General features: G+C 35.7%; 2 protein-coding genes across 4 annotated transcripts in view; one reads left to right on the forward strand and one right to left on the reverse strand.

Annotated features, from left to right (window-relative positions):
* Nucleotides 1–1261: 1261 nt before the first annotated feature.
* Nucleotides 1262–13525, reverse strand: fam117ba (family with sequence similarity 117 member Ba). The gene is made up of 7 exons (XM_067374255.1): nt 13505–13525; nt 11629–11712; nt 11403–11513; nt 7440–7583; nt 4837–5062; nt 4633–4753; nt 1262–1550 (listed from the first exon to the last, which is right to left on the reverse strand). The coding sequence occupies exons 1-7, from the start codon at nt 13523–13525 to the stop codon at nt 1262–1264; spliced, it is 996 nt and encodes a 331-aa protein (XP_067230356.1).
* A 3404-nt stretch (nt 13526–16929) lies between these two features.
* bmpr2a (bone morphogenetic protein receptor, type II a (serine/threonine kinase)) overlaps nt 16930–18122 on the forward strand; it is a 28330-nt gene continuing 27137 nt past the window's right edge. For all 3 annotated transcript variants that reach the window (XM_067373844.1, XM_067373845.1, XM_067373847.1), the window contains exon 1: nt 16930–17670. In XM_067373844.1, coding sequence (XP_067229945.1) covers nt 17595–17670 — 76 coding nt within the window. In that variant the 5' untranslated portion in view covers nt 16930–17594. The remainder of the gene's footprint in view (nt 17671–18122) is intronic.

Genomic DNA, 18122 nt, shown 5'->3' on the forward strand with positions numbered 1-18122 from the left:
AAATCTGCTACAACATTTCTGGTTGTTCTTCCAGCACTATTCAAACTGCATGTAAACTATAAGCAAGCAAAACTGTGATCTAAAACCTCAATTTCCTCAGTAAATCAAATCACTTACATTTACACTACAGGTCAAAAGTTCGGAATAATTACGATTTTTGACATGTTTTTAAAAGAAGTCGCTTATGCTCACCAAAGTTGCATTTGTTTGAATAAAAAAACATCAACAGTAAAAACAGTAATATTGTGAAATATTAACAGCTTTCTATTTTATTATAGCATATTTTATAATGTAATTTATTTCTGTGATCAAAGCTGAATTTTCAGCATCATTACTCCAGTCTTCAGTGTCACATGATCCTTCAGAACTCATTCTAATATGCTGATTTGCTGCTCAGTTATTAATAAGGTTTCTTATTGTTATCAGTGCTTAACAGTTAACAGTTATTTTTGTGGAAATCATGATACATTTTTTTTCAGGATCCTTTTATGAATAGAAAATTCAAAAGAACAGCATTTATTTGAAATATAAATCTTTTGCAACATTATAAATGTCATTACTGTAACTTTTGATCAATTTAATGTGACTTCCTTCTTTTTTTAAACTTACTTAACCCAAACTTTTGAATGGTAGTGTATTACCATTTCCACCAAAATATTAAGCAGAACTTTTTTCAACATTGTTAGTAATAATAAATGTTTCTTGAGCAGCAAACCAGCCTATTAGAATGATTTCTGAAGGATCATGTGACACTGAAGACTGGAATAACGATGCTGAAAATTCAGCTTTGACAACACAGGAATAAATTACATTTTAAAATATATTCAAAAAGAAAATAGTTATTTTAAATCGTAATAATATTTCTGTTTTTACTGTATTTTTAATCAAATAAATGCAGCATAAGAGACATTTGAAAAACATTCAAAATTATTCCAGACTCTTGTGTAGGTTAAAGGATGCAGCTATACATAAGAAAATTCAAAGGCTTCATGGTAAAATGCAATAAATCGTTGAGAAAGTAAAAAGAAGTGCAATACTAAAAATGCCTCATCTATATACATACGCCATATTGAAAACCTTCTTTCGATCCTCCATTCTACAAATAATACCATTACCCTTAAATAACAAAAAGAAAAAAGACTGATATCTCTCGAAGTTGTTCAGAACATGTTCTTAATTAAAATCTTAACAAAGCTCTGACTCTATCAGACAATACAGGAGTGTGGGAAAATGGCATCTGCTGAGGTTCCTTTGTTCCGTTTTAACCTTCTGGCTCCTCAAGGTGTCGTGGGAGACATGGTGACTGACGTCCACGGGACAGGACGGGACCCACGGAGGGGGACAGGCTCCTAACCCCGACCCCACTCAGTGGCACCAAGGAGGGGGAGATACTGCGGTATCCCACCCCGCTACGGAAGTTCAGCTCCTGGGTGGGCAGCAGAGGCTTCAAGATGCTCACCAGGCAGAAAGCAGATCCGCTTTTGGGAATGAAGTTCACCTTGTTTCTGTCTGGGCAGAGATATGGAGGAATTTCTTGGAGAGGCCTTGGCCTGGAACAGAAGAAGCAAAGCTAAGTCAGGACTTTCACACTGCTAAGAAGTTAAACCCATCAAAATGCTTTTATAGTATGGAAACTTTACTACAAAACAACCTTATTTCCATGAATGGAATACAAATCGGTGTACCGTTACTTTTTTAAAGTCAGTAGCCTGGAACTTCTTGATTTTATCCAACAATTAAAGGTGCAGTAAGCGATTTCTGAGAAAGTTGTTCAGACTGAGCACCACAACACACTTGTAGCCAATCAGCAGTAGGGGGCGTGTCCACTCATAATGGAGGAAGAGAGAGAGTGAGCAAGAAGGGGATTTGAGGAAAGACTTTAGAAAGAGAGATGGCTGAGAGACATTACAAAAGAGAAAAAGTCAGAGGAATATGACTGGGGAAAAGAAGGGTTATGATCAGGGAAGAGCTTTAGGACCAACGTTAATATAAGAAAAGCTTTTCAGGGCTGGAGACACAAAAGCTGGAAGGCCTGCTTAGTTTCTGCTTTATACGTGAGTAACACTGGTTGCGCTAGGGCCCTATGATTTTCACGATGCAGAAAACACAGACGAAATCTAGACATAAAAATGGAATTTACCGTATAACAGTTTAGAGCAGTGGTCAGCAATAGGTGGCCCGCCAGCAAAAATATCTGGCCCGCACCCGCAGCCAGATTATTTTGATAGTGGCCGGTTCTGAAATAGATCTTCGTCTCGTGGTGCCTAATATTATCTAATATTATCGTGGTATCTAATATTATCAACATGTCCACACCAGATGCGCTGCGCCGCAACAGCTAAAAGCTGTCTACACTTGGACTACATCAGAAATACAGTTGTGGCCAGAATTATTAGACCCCTTCATAAATATGATCAAAGATGACTCTAAAAATAAATCTGCATTGTTTATCCTTTTGATCTTTAATTTAAAATCAGCAAAAATCTAACCTTTCATTGAAGGAAAAGAATTGAAAGTGGGGGGGAAATAACATTATGAAATAAATGTTTTTCTCCAAAACACGTTGCCCACAATTATTAGCACCTTTTTATTCAATACTTTTTGCAACCTCCTTTTGCCAAGAAAACAGCTCTGAGTCTTCTTCTGTAACGCCTGATGAGTTTGGAGAACACCTGAGAAGAGATCAGAGATCATTCCTTCATACAGAATCTCTCCAGATCCTTCAGATTCCAGCTCCATGTTGGTGCTTCTTCTCTTCAGTTCACTTCACTCATTTTCTTTAGGGTTCAGGTCAGGGGACTGGGATGGTCATGGCAGAAGCTTCATTTTGTGCTCAGTGACCCATTTTTGTGCTGGTTTTGATGTTTGTTTTGGATCATTGTCCTGACGGATGATCCAACCACAGCCCAATATACGATTTCTAGCAGAAGTGTCAGGTTTTGATTTTTTATCTGTTGGTATTTGCTAGAATCCATGATACCATGAATCTGAACATGTCCAGGACCTCCAGCAGAAAAATAGGCCCACAACATTAAAGATCCAGCAGTATATTTAACCGTGGGCATGGGGTACTTTTTATCCATGTGTGCACCAAACCCATCTGGTGGGTTTGCTGCCAAAAAGCTCTTGTTTTAGTTTCATCTGACCACAGAAGCCGGTCCCGTTTGAAGTTCCAGTCTTGACTGACAACTGAATATGCTGGAGATTGTTTCTGGATGAGAGCAGAGGATTTTTCTTAAAACCCTCCCGAACATCTTGCAGGGATGTAGGTGCTGTTTGATAATTTTTTTTAGGCTTTCTGAGATTCAAGACTCAACTAATCTCTGCAATTCTCCAGCTGTGATCCTTAGAGAGTCTTTGTCCACTCAAACTTTCCTCCTCACCGCGCATTAGGAAGATTTAGACACACGTCCTCTTCCAGGCAGATTTGTAATATGTTTAGTTGATTGGAACTTCTTAATTATTGCCCTGATAGTGGAAATGGGGATTTTCAATGTTTTAGGTATTTTCTTACAGCCACTTTCTATTTTGTGAAGCTCAACAGTCTTTTTCTGCACATCAGAACTATATTCTTTGTTTTTTCTCATTGTGATGAATGATTAAGGGAATTTGGCCTTTGTGTTTCCTCATGTTTATACTCCTGTGTAACAGGAAGTCCTGGCTGGACAATTTCATGTTCAGGATCACTCCGGTGAGCTAAAAAAAATGTAAATATGAATGCGAATATACTTCAGAGATATTTGCTCATAAAAAATTCTAGGGGTGTTAATAATTGTAGGCAACGTGTTTTGGAGAAAAACATTTATTTCTTAATGTTATTTCCCCCCCACTTTCAATTCTTTTCCTTCAATGAAAGGTTAGATTTTTGCTAATTTTATGAATTAAAGATCAAAAGGATAAACAATGCAGATTTATTTTTAGAGTCATCTTTGATCATATTTATGAAGGGGTCTAATAATTCTGGCCACAACTGTATAACGGGGAATCCATATTAATCATTTTGGAGGCTTTGTAGTATAATATATAGAACTACTTTCATTAGGTCCGTTTTACACAAATCATAATTATGACAAAGTCTTAATTATACCATAAATCATGAAATAAAGAGTCATACCTATGAGATAAAAAGCATGTCATAATACTTTTTTGTCAATTTTGACTTTTTGTCATACCTATGATAACTTTTAATTTATGAATTAAATTTTGACTTATTTTTATGTCACAGTTATGATTTTATCTCATGATTATGACTTTTTTGTCTCATTTTTATGACAGCATCTCGAGCATCTTAAGGAACATGATTAAACATATAATTGTCTTTATGGGAAATTTTATCAATGACTGCAAACATCTGATTACAAAATAGCTAGTCTCCATTACCTAATTTTTTTTTATACCTAATTTTTGAAAAAATATATTTTATTTCTAATTGCTATTTATTTTAATTTTATTATTTTTTAATTATTATTTATTAAATTGCACCGATTTTTAAACTACTCTGACAAATTTTGGTAAGAGGGTAACATTTTATTTTAACAAACATAACAAACATTTATTGTAAAATCATTTAAATAAAGCACCACCTTCAACTGATCTAACACCAACAGACATGTCTACAGAGCAGTTACTCACTGGTTTTCTTCAAAAGCTTTAACTTTCTCGCAGCCCTCCGGAGGCTCACGTTTGAACATGTAGCTGTTGTTGGGCTTTGGAGATGAAGCATATTTGGGCAGAGGGGACCAAGGTCCCAGGTCTAAGACAGGAAAAAGGAATGTTTAGGAATCAAATAGTTTGATTTAAGGTTATTGTGTGATGATTGATGCATGTGCTTCTCACCTCTTTCTTTGCTCTCGTTGAGCGTGTCATCGAGTGGGCTGTTTCCGACCGTGTCGTTGAGGATGCTGAGGTACGAGGGGGAGACAGAGTCAGCTCGGCTGCTGCTGTTGCTACGGTTACTGCCAAGCCCGCCGTTCGAGGGTGTCTGTGTGTCAATGCTGCGTGTGCTGCTGCTGCGCTGGGGGAGGGGAGGGGGCGCGCGGTGCCCATCAGGAACATCCTGTGGCTAGGATGTGTAGGACAAAAGCAATTTCTACTAATTGGATTCCACCAAACATTACATTAGTATTGATTGTGCACTGATAAGCTTTGTTACTGCCCCTATACCACAAAATAGGGCTGAATGATATTGAGAAAAAAATTACATTGCAATATTATTTTTTTTTTCCTGCTATGCATTGCGATATATATAAAATATATATATAAAAAAAAACAGGAATCTTCAACAGATTACTTAAATAGCTACTTTATATTCCAGAAAATATTTTTTTCTTTGAATTTAATATATATATATATATATATATATATATATATATATATATATATATATATATAATAATTTTACTATTTCGTTCCCTCGGTTTATTACAGAAGAGGATTAGGGCCAAGCAATAATAAAAAATAAAACCATCTAGAGACTAAAGTTGTTAAATTTTGAGAAAAAAGTCGAAATAAAATGTTGAGAATAAACTCATTAAATTATGAGAAAAAAGTCATTAAATTCGTAATTTAACAAATTTAACGAATTTGTTCTCATAATTTAACGACTTTTTTCTCGAAATGTAATGACATTTTTCTCATAATTTAACGAATTTGTTCTCGTAATTTAACGACTTTTTTCTCGCAATTTAACAAGTTAATTCTCAACATTTTATCTCGACTTTTTTCTTGAAATTTAACGAGTTTTTTCTCGTAATTTAACGAGCTTATTCTCAACATTTTATCTCGACATTTATCTTAAACAACTTTAATCTCGAGATGTTTTTATTTTTTTATTATTGCTTGGCCCTAATCCTCTTCTGTAGTTTATAAATCACACACATGATTTATAAATCGATTGAATGAAATAATGACTCGTGTGCATGTTTTTGTAAATAGAGGGAACAAATTAATAAATCGTGCGCACAATTTAATTTTTTTTCTTGCATGTCATGTGCAGGGCTCCTTACAATAGCACTGGAATGAATGATAGTGTGATTACATAATATTACTAGGGCTGTCACTAACGATTATTTTGGTAAACGTGTAATTGGTCAATTGTTTTGATGATTAATTGAGTAATTGGATATTTTTTGTGGTAAAAAAACAATATACCTAAGCGTGTAAAATGACTTAAAATACATATATAATAACAACGAGGCAATGATAATTGGTTCAAATAATGTATCCAAAGCATGTAATCATATGGTTTTTATATAACAACACTGTTAAAATGCGTGATGTACATAAACAATCATCTTATTTATATTGTATTATAACAAATGCCTGCAGAGGGCGCCAATGGCCTAGTGATTGTTGTTGTTACACTCACAGCAGATCAAATCTTTGTTTAATATTGACCAAACGAGATTTAATTCATATGTTTACCTAATCTTTATTATTTGGCCACTTTTTTATGATAGAAATGCTATAGCCACTGTAATTTCTTGAACAAGAATATGTGGACATCAAACTCTATGGAGTCAATATAATGCTGCGTATTATAATAATGCCGCATATAATATGCAAAAAAATAAAGTTTTGCAAACGAAAATTAAAGTATTGAGGAAAATAAATGTGTTTTTTGCAAACAAAAATAAAGAATTGCAAAACAAACGAAACAGCGTGAAAAGCAATGATTTTGCAATACATATTTTCCATGGTCATATCTATCAATTTATTTGCAGCACTGGTTTTCATTTTGCGTGTCAGTCTAGTTTGAGCTTGCGATGCCGTTTTCCCTTTGTGCTTCATTTTTCTGCGCATCTTTTGACGTGCAAAATCATTGCTTTTCACGCTGTTTCATTTATATTTTGCAATTCTTTATTTTTGTTTGCAAAAAGTGCATTTATTTTCCTCAATACTTTAATTTTCATTTGCAAAACTTTATTTTCTTTTGCAAAACTGTATTTTTTTGCGTATTATATTGACTCCATAAAACTCCGTTTAGACTTTTATTTTGAAATTGCGATGAACAGTTCGCATATTTAGAAACATTGATGTATGTTGGCCTAGGTTTATAAATGATTTACCTTACAAACCTGGCAAAATCTCACGGATTGTCATCCGTGGAATGCGCCACTTCCGGTATTTTGCCGGTTACTCGACACATGTAAATTGCAGTCGAGGATTTTTTAAAATCACATACTCTAATTTAATCCAGGAATCATGACAGCCCTAAATATAATGCTAGCTAAAGGATGACAGAAACAAACGTATGCTGCGTTAATTACGTTAGATATTTTAAACGCGTTAAACTGAAAAAAAAACAAAACGCATGCATTAACGCATTGATTTTGACAGCACTCATTTTAATTTGACTTATCATGCAGACCAACCACAAAAGACACATCCAAACCACTCTTGCACAACAGTTCCTGGCAGTATTACTGAGACACACTCACTATTATGATCTCATCTCGTTCCACAGTGTCCCGTATGATGATGCGTTCAATCTCCTGGTTGAGCCCCTCTATGCTGTTCCGAAATCTTGGAGGAGTGGACTTAGAGATGGGGATGGGAATCAGGATGGTTTTAGGCATCTGAGACTGAGAGTGAAAAAGAGGAGAAGGTACAACACTTCTTTAGAAATGCGTGTATGGGTCTATGTCTCAAGCACACAAACATTCCCCCGTAGGGGAAACCAGCCTTCTGTGTAATCCTGTTAGAAAGACTCCCACATGCAGTGAGCCCACACATACACAATCTCTACAGTCTCTTCACTGCCAAAAATCAAACATTCTGCCAGACTAAGCTCCATCATTATACACAAACCACTGACTACAGAGAACATTGCCATTGAGAGCCCATTACTGCTGAGCTTGAGGGGACTTATTTTGAGTATGGTGTGATGTAAGCGCTCTTTCCCCATCTTTTCTTCATGCTCTCATGATCTTCTCTATTTATGGTTTTGGATAGCCAAACTTTTGCCTACTTTTCCTTTCCTTCACTTTTCTCAGAAACAAGTATGAGGTTTTTGAGATGTATTGATACAATCTCTCCTGTCCTCAAAACACTAAAGATGTTGAGAGGAATATTCCAGGTTCAGTACAAGTTCAATCAATGGAATTTGTAGCACAATGTTGATTACTACAAAAAAATTAATTTCCACTTCTTCCTTTTCTTTCTTTAAAAAAAGCCAAAATCTACAATGGAACTGAAGGGAAGAAAACTTTAATCGTTAAAATACTTGCTGTTTCAATAGTTTAGCCACAAGACATAAACAATATTCATGCTTAAAGGGTTAGTTCACCCAAAAATGAAAAATTACTCCTAATTAACCTTCGTTCATCTTCAGAACACAAATTAATATATTTTTGATGAAATCTGATGGCTCAGTGAGGCCTTTATTGACAGCAAGTTAATAAAAGACATATTTAAAACAGTTCATGTGATTACAGCGGTTCAACCTTAATGTTATGAAGTGATTAGAATACTTTTTATGCTGCAAAAAAACAAAATAACGACTTTATTCAACAATATCTAGTTATGTGCGATTTCAAAACACTGCTTCATGAAGCTTTACAAATCTTTTGTTTCGAATCAGTAGTTCAGAGCGTGTATCAAACTGCCAAAGTCACGTGAACCATTGAAATTTCAAAATGTTTCGAAACACTTATTACATAACAAAGCCTCGTTTACTGAAATCACATGACTAAGGCAGTTTGATACACGCTCTGAGCCACTGTTTCGAAACAAAAGATTTGTAAAGCTTCGAAGCTTCATGAAGCAGTGTTTTGAAATTGCCCATCACTAGATATTGTTGAATAAAGTTGTTATTTTGTGGAACACAAAAAGTATACTCGTCGCTTCATAACATTAAGTTTGAACCACTGTAGTCACATGAACTGTTTTAAATATGTCTTTAGTAGCTTTCTGGGCATTGAAAGTGTTAATTATCTTGCTGTCAATGGAGACCTCACTGAGCCATCGGATTTTATCAAAAATATCTTAATTTGTGTTCTGAAGATGAATGAAGGTCTTACAGGTGTGGAACGACACAAGGGTGAGAAATTAAAGACAGAATTTTCATTTTTGGGTGAACTAACCCTATAACCTGATTTTAGTGCTCTCTAACCTTTGTTATATTTGTTTTTCAACCTCATTTTCATGACAACATAACACCTGAAAACTTCCAACCCCAAAATGACAAAATCTAACAGAAGATTTAATGCAAGGTCACAGCAAAATTTCACAGGCACTGTCCACTGTCAATAGTGTAGGGTTAAAAGCCACTTTCAAACCAAGCAGCGTTCTGTTGGTCAATGCGGCAAATTTGCATAACTTCAACCTGATGCGAAATCTGCGTGGGGGAATGTTTCTCGATTGTCCAGATCCCTATTAAAAGAATAGTTCATGGTTTTTAACTCCAACCGTTTTGCGGTCTGTCAGTCGTATAATGCATGTCAATGGGAACTCCATCTACAAGAGTAAAAAAAACACGCACAGACAAATCCAAATTAAACCCTGCAGCTCGTGACGACACATTGATGTCCTAAGACACAAAACGATCATTTTGTGCGAGAAACCGAACAGTATTTATATAATTTTTTACCTCTAATACACCACTATGTCCAACTGCCTTGAGCATCCGGTGTGTGAGGTCTGAAAACACGCTCTGGTGATAAAAGCGATGTCTCGCACGTATACGTCAATTATTGCGAGAGATCATTTCCGGCATCAGAGCGCGATCAGACCTCACACACTGGATGCTCAAGGCAGTTGGACACAGTGGTGTATTAGAGGTAAAAAATTATATAAATACTGTTCGTCACGAACCGCATGGTTTAATTTGGATTTGTCTGTGCATGTTTTTTTTACTCTAATGGTGCGTTCACACCGGACGCGAATGAAGCGGTAAGCGCGAGTGATTTACATGTTAAGTCAATGCAAAGACGCGAATTGACATCCTGCGACGCGATTCGCGCGGATGAAGCGGCGCGGATGAAGCGGCGCGAATGACGCGATTCGCACGAATCGCGCAAGTTGAAAAATCTGAACTTTGGCGAATTTCCGCGCCGCGTTAACCAATCAGGAGCTTGCTCTATCAGTGACGTGACGTAGCGAGCTGAGGCAGAAATTCGAAACAACAATGGAGGACAAAATCATCGTCGCTGTACATCTTCATACATTTATAGAAACAGAAATAAAAAGGATCGTGTTTGAAAGAAAGTGAGTGAGGAGGTCGGACAATCTAATAAGTTGTAAAAAACGGTCTTTACTCAATTTGAACTATATATACATACATATATATATATATATATATATATATATATATATATATATATACATATTAAGACTACAAGCCAACTAAAGACGACCAAGTTGTGTTTATTCAGAGGAAGTGTGCAGAAAGCAGTGGGAGAGTCTGGGACACATAAAGGAGCGGGAGAGCCCCTCTCATGACGCGAATTCGCGTCTGTTGTGAAGGGATTTTAACGCGCGAATGAAGCGAGTAAACTCAAAATGTTCAAGCGTCCAACTACGCGCGAATAGCGCGATTTATTCGCGCAAGTCGCGTCTGGTGTGAACACAGCATTATAGATGGAGTTCCCATTGACATGCATCATACGACTGACAGACGCAACGGTTGGAGTTAAAAATCATCATTTGTGTTGTACTGAAGAAACAAAGTCACCTACATCTTGGAATCCCTGAGGGTAAGCAGATAAACATCAAATTTTCATTTTTGGGTGAACTAACCTTTTAAAATAACTGGATTTCACCCACAAAATTTGTCCAAGCAATGGTTAATTTGACCGCACCTTTAATGTACGTGCTTTTATAAAGTCATATTTCGGCTTTTAAATCCTCCAAAACTTGCCAACATTCAGTTACATTGTAAGTGCCTCATCATAACCATAAGAAGTTTATATTTGTTTTAGCCACAAATGCTGTTGACTGAGCTTACCTTGTACTAAACCTGGAATATTCCTTCAAGTGAACAAATAAACCCAATGCCCTCCACTAAGGGGGCTCATTTGCATGCTAGGTTGATGTATTCTGCTGAGGTGTCATGTATAATTAATTACACAACTGTTATAAAAATTTGCACACACATAGAAACTCAATGTGTCAACTTATCGGTCCAAAGGCTGTCCTAATGACGGCAGGCTGTGAGAGAAGACTTTGTAATCTACTCTAAAACAGCCACTGTCTTTTGGGAAAATGATGTCCCCCAGTCTCCAAGGGGCCAGAAAGCCTCAAAATTGGGACGGATATGCAGGAAAGTGGGGCGCGCTTATATTCTCCAGATGTTTGGCCTACTTCAATTCTGCGTGTACTAGTCCAGGTTACTGTCGTCCAAGAGCAACCCGTTATTCGCACACAAGCACAAATGGTGGCTGCTGGGATGCGACGGTGCCCACCTGTGACTGGATGATAGCATGGTTGCCATTAAAGGGTGACTTGCGGTCTTTGTCCCGGCGATGGCGGCTGCTGCGTTTGCTACGTTGGAGCTGTTGTCGCAATTTTGCGATCTAAAAGAAGTCCAAATGGGGATGATGAAAAGCATAGTACAGGAAAAACACAAATAAAAGAGGACGAAAAGGAACACACTGTCAGCATATGTTATAATGGCTCTAGATGTCTCACCTCTTTCAGCTGGTCAGTGCTGCCGCAAGAAGCCGATCGCTTATGAGAGCCTCTCCTCCGCTCATCAACCCAGGCCCTAGGGGTCTGACGAGGAAAACCGAGAGAGAGAATGAGTGAAGAACAGAGACTGGACTGAACAATTCAAGAATGGACTGATTCATTCATGAAATGGTTTACTGGAGGGAAAGATTATTCAGTCACAGAAAGCTATTGTATGACTTCAAGAACATTTGATTCATGGGCTTCCTTTTTTGTCATTTTTGGAGCTTTCTAGGTGAACTAACTCTTTAATGTATGAATACTAAGAAAAATTGTAGAGCAAGCTACGTGGGTCCTTTTTCACCCTATAACACATGAATCTATAGTACTATGCAGGGCTTGACAATAACTTTTGTCCTCATAAGCCACTGTGGCTAGTGGTTTTCCAAAGTTACTAGCCTCTTAGCATTTTCATTGGCCACAAATTTGATATCGATACCATGGGGAAAAACCACCCTATAGATATTTTTAATATTATCTCATAATTTGGCAGCAGGAATATTAGGCTGCTGTCACTTTAAGACCTGATGCACGGATCCATTACACTGTTACACATGCGTTTTCTTTCTCAACTGTTAACGTTCACTTAAAACATAACCGACTGTGTTTACGTGAATACTTGCTGGCATTTTGACATTATTTTGACTCAGTTTAGTACGGAGAGGCGGCTTTATGTGCGTACACTTTGAGTGTGAGGATAAAATGTGCGGGAATGAGTAAAATTATGTGCAATACGCACAATCCCCCGCCAAAATTCAAGCCCTGTAACACAAATAATATGTTTATCCGCAACAAATAAAACGAGTGAGTGAGGGAAGGTGGGTTTGTATGTCAACTCACTGTCGGAGAGATGAGAGAGAGAGAAAGAGCAGCTGGTATTGTGTATCTATTCTGCAGAAAATGAGTATTGGAAACATATCAGATATTTCAGTATTGATACGTATCGAAAAATATTTTTGACAACACTTGCACTCAGTTGATTATTTTAAGATGCCTTTTTAAAAGACTACAATTGAAAAATGTATACATTTCATAATAAATTCAACCCCAAAGTGGCTAGTAGGAGTGAATGCATTACATTTGGCGGGTGTTAATGGCAAGCCCTGCCAATATGTAGCCTAAGTAAATGTATATAAATAATATTATATTTAAATATTATTCCTTAACTGGTAAAAACATTTTTTCTAAATTATATTAATCTATATTATGATATTAATCTACACAATTCTATTTCTATATAATATGATTTAATTTATACTATATATAAATTATTTATTTTAATTGTTGAATTGTTGTAAATTGGTTGTCCAGATAACTTTAAAACTGGACATTTGTGTTTATTTATCAGCCTTGATACAAACAAATCATCCTCATTTTTATCACATATGTGATAAAAATGGACCAACAATACACTGTATGGGTAAAAATGATCAATTTTCCTTTTATGCCAAAAATCATTAAGATATTAATTAAAGATCATGTTCCATGAAGATATTTTGTATATTTCCTACTGTAAATATAGAAAAAATTTATTTTTGTGAGTGGATATGCATTGCTAAGGACTTAATTTGAACAACATTAAAGGCGATTTTCTCAATAAATTTATTTTTTTGCACCCTCAGATTCCAGATTTTCAAATAGTTGTATCTCGACCAAATATTGTCCTATCCTAACAAACCATACACCAATGGAAAGCTTATTCATCTACCCTTATGACTGGTTTTGTGGTCCAGGGTCACATATATTTTATATGCGAGTGTTTTTTATGTATTAAGTTATATTATATTGTGTGTACGTGTTATGTAAGGATAGCATATGAACAGCATAAACATCTCACCTGAGTGGCCTTGTCCCTCATTTCGAGGGTGTGGTGGGCGGAGCTCCCGTGCCGCTGCCAGTTCCTTGATAGGCCAGAACTTACAGGTGAGTTCAAGGGAAAAGAATCCCTCAGTTTCAGCTCGAGGATGGGCTTTCGGAATGATGAGTGACTAATGTAAAAAGAGAGGAAAAGTAAGATATTTTATATATAGACCATAGTATATTGTATTATTTTAATCTTCAACCAGCAAAACCCAGCATGTTCCCTCCTCTCTTGCTGTAAAATAATCATTATCTCTTTTGGCCTCTATCCATATAATCTCTTAATCCATGTGTGGCCTCTGTTTTGTTTAAGCCTCTGTCCCCCATTTATTTTTTACATTCTCCCCACTCTCTTTATTCTTTACTACACCATCTTCTTTCTATGTCTGTTCAGAAACAGAAACACAAGATCACTGAGGTCACTTTGTGAAATTCAATCCATCATACCCTGGTTTGCTATTCTGCACATGAAGATGGATCTAGTGTTGTTTACCCACACAGTGCCCCCCTAAAGGCTGTTTTCAGCCATGGTGTTTGCCATGGAAACTAATCTAGATAAGGTGTGATGTTAATGCACGCTGCCAGATTAAATGCAGGCTATTGATAAAATAAAATCATCAGAGAAATGATGATAAGAAGTCAAAACGTTATTCATATTAACGTAAAATCTTCCGAATGAATGAAACAGATCATTTTGTGCAGGGAGGTCAAATTCTAAATATGCATTTTATAATTGCATTTGCCCATGGCTGGAATGATTGCAACAGAAATCTGCAGCACCGCACCCCGCGCTCGGGAAGAACGAAAACAAGACGACGGAGCGCATGCATATCTCTGTCTGTGACAATGCTGTATAGATTACACTGGACACATTATTCATAATCTACACCCGTTGCAGGCATTCACTCAATCGGCATGCAAAAATGCATCCACAATAGAACAATAACATGCAATGCATTGATAAATGAGCGCGCGGTGTTTCACACGGGTACGCACCTTTGACTGAAGAAAGAATGAATGCACACAGCGCGTTCATGGTCCTTTGCGATAAAAAGGAAGCACAACGGTTTGATATGGATTCAGCGTTAGGAAAACAGGTTGGTTGTTGGTGGAAGGCGGCCGGTGTTGCTGGGTCAGAGAAACAGAAGGAGGATGCGCAGAGGAGGCGTTGCTATGGGCGTTGCTGTGCTGCTGGTGGTCGATGGGCTCACGCGGTGTAAAGGTGATGCTGGAGCTGTGAAGTGAGTGAATGTATCTGTAGGTTCTCAACTGCTGAAAAACAAAAGATTCAAAATTCGGTGTTTTTTGACATGTCTTTTGGGGAGGGGCGGCAAGGGTCCCCCTCAGAGGACAGCTGGCGTTGAGGTGCGCGCTCCCTCAGTCTCTCAGTGGTTCCGTGCCCGTGCCCGCGCACACCAGACGACGTTACTGTTGCTGAGGCGCGTGGGGCTGTTTTTCCTCCATGCTGCTGATGTGCTGGTCCACGACCAGAGATGGGCGCTGTAACGCTATAAAATATCATAAGTCACAGGTACAATACACCATGTATGTATACATGCATTTATTATTATTTATAATTAAATTTGTTTTTAATTGATACCCATCAGTGTTACACATCTACACCTTTGCTCACACGTTAGGTCAGGAAATGAGAGCCTAGGCTACAATCAATTGTCAAAATGTAAAATAATGCACAGATGAACAAAATACATATGTGAATATCTATGTATATAAATATGTAAATATTTATAAAAAAAATCTATACAATATATTGAGAACAGTAAAGATAATATATGTATGTATGTATAATTAATATATAAATAAATAATAAAAATGTAAATAATTGCCTTTAATATAGTAGATATGTATGTTACTAAATTATAAATATATCTATGTATTTAAATATGTAAATATTTATGAATAATTATATAGATTGAGAACAGTAAAGATAATATATGTATGTATGTATAATTTCTATATAAATAAATAATAAAAATATAAATAATTGCCTGTAATATAGTAGATATGTATGTTACTAAATTATAAATATATAAATATATCTATGTAAATGTGTAAATATTTTTAAAATAATTCTATACAATAGATTGAGAACAGTAAATATAATGTATGTATGTATAATTAATATATAAATAAATAATCAATATATAAAATAATTGCCTGTAATGTAGTAGATATGTATGTTACTAAATTTGAAATATATCTATGTATTTAAATATGTAAATATTTATAAATAATTATATAGATTGAGAACAGTAAAGATAATATATGTATGTATGTATGTATAATTAATATATAAATAAATAATAAAAATATAAATAATTGCCTGTAATATAGTAAATATGTATGTTACTAAATTATAAATATATCTATGTATATAAACATTTAAAAATTATAAATAATTCTATACAATAGATTGAGAACAGTAAAGATAATATATGTATATGTACAATTAATATATTAATAAATAAACATAAAATAGTTGTCTATAATATAGTAGATATGTATGTTAAAAAGTTATAAATATAAATATATCTCTATATATTAATATGTAAATATCTATGAATAATTCTACACAATAGATTGAGAACAGTAAAGATAATATATGTATGTATGTATGTATGTATAAATAATATATAAATAAATATATAAAATAATTGTCTATAATGTAGTAGATATATATGTTACTAAATTATAAATATATCTATATATATATGTAAATATTTATAAATAATTCTATACAATAGATTGAGAACAGTAAAGATAATATATGTATGTATGTATGTATGTATAAATAATATATAAATAAATATATAAAATAATTGTCTATAATGTAGTAGATATATATGTTACTAAATAGATTGAGAACAGTAAAGATAATATATGTATGTATGCATACCCTCACACACACACCCTCACACACACACCCTCACACACACACACACACACACACACACACACACACACACATATATATATATATATATATATATATATATATATATATATATATATATATATATATATATATATATATATATATATAATAAATATATAAAATAATTGCCTATAATATAGAAGATATTTTGCTAAATTATATTAAAATTATAGCCTAATTTATACGAAATATAAATTATATATTTTTATTGTTGATTGTAGATCGGTTGGCCAGGTAATTTTAAAGCTGGGATTTTTTAAATAACTTAAATTAGTAAAATTAAAGGTCTGCTATAATGGCAGTGTGTATTTATTATTATAATCAGCCTTGATATTTGTCATCAGTGTGTGTCATTCTATCAGTCTGCCGCATGAGGGCACTTCACCTCTATTCTCTTATAAATCGGCCCCACATCGAACAATCGGATCCCGGAGACAATCTGAAGACGAGGCGTTTCCAGTCGCTGTCTGGTCTGCTCTGCCTTTCGTGGCCGTCTTCTGTTGCCGTTCCCCTTGTTTGGAATAAGGACGAAAACGCTAAACGGATAGTTTCCCAGCTCAATATATCATGGAAACAGAGGAAAAATCCTGAAACGAAGATCAAAAGATAACGAACGCGAAGGATATAACGACGAATGGACATTTTAATAGTCGGGAATCACGAAACGGATGTTTCCCTGTCCAGAAACTGTGCGTTACCATCTAGGAGACTCGCGGTCCCGGGATGTCCCATATAACTGCGCTAAACTCCGATTAGGCAAATGTATGCGGCGCGTGCTTTGGAACAAAGGGAAAACAAAGTTTGATGCGATCTGTTAATTTGGTTTGTTACAACAGACACAGACTCTCAGTAGTCAGATTTCACAGTCATCAGCCGGTTACATTTGTTGCTTCTTGCTGAAGGGGAAAAACAGTCAAGACCTTTCAGTTTTATACTATTTTATGCCATTCTAAAATGATGCTTTTAATGCTGTATTGAAAAAAAAATGTGTGATGCTGGACTCTCCAAAGCACAAATATCATTGCCTGACTGCAGCCTGAAGCCTAGCTCTACAAGTAACAGAGAATAAATCCGAATATATTGTCTTTGAAGAGGAGGAGAAAAGAAAAACATGGCAGTTGAAGGCCGAATAACAATTCTTGACGTTGGACTGATTGCAATGGTGGTTCTTCTGGGTCCTGTGGCTGGTAAGTAATAGTTAACACATAGTAGCAATAGAAAATATCATAGAATTACAGTAAAATTGCAGTTCCACACCCTAGTTTCCCAAATCCCTCCATATCCTCTCAAAGTGAAGGCGTAATTAATTGTATACTGTGTGTGTGTGTGTGTGTGTGTGTGTGTGTGTCCTGCCACTTCTGTGGTGAATTCACTGCCACCCACATCCATCAGGAACTCTTCATTTCCTGAGTGTGTGTGTGTGTGTGTGTTTGTGGATAAGTAACTATGCGAGTAGGTGTTTATGAGTCAGTAGAGCCACACTTTTTGTGCCATCATGTGTATAGATGTGAAAATATAAATGTGTGTTTGTGTAGGTGTATGTTTGTGTCCATTTAAATATTATTTCTCTCTTTATGCATGTGTGTGTGTGTGTGTGTGTGTGTGTGTGTGTGTGTGCGCTCTCTGGCACCAGCCCCTG

Source organism: Chanodichthys erythropterus, chromosome 21 (assembly GCF_024489055.1).
Source record: "Chanodichthys erythropterus isolate Z2021 chromosome 21, ASM2448905v1, whole genome shotgun sequence".
NCBI lineage: Eukaryota > Metazoa > Chordata > Actinopteri > Cypriniformes > Xenocyprididae > Chanodichthys > Chanodichthys erythropterus.

Bases quoted from the DNA above. Each gene is read 5' to 3' on its own strand.
- fam117ba (XM_067374255.1), bottom strand. From the start codon at position 13,525: ATGAGGGACAAGGCCACTCAG. The intron at 5,063-7,439 runs GTGAGTGTGTCT...TACACATCCTAG, and splicing joins AACGAGATGAGATCATAATA to CCACAGGATGTTCCTGATGG. The intron at 4,754-4,836 runs GTGAGAAGCACA...TTCCTGTCTTAG, and splicing joins CAACGAGAGCAAAGAAAGAG to ACCTGGGACCTTGGTCCCCT.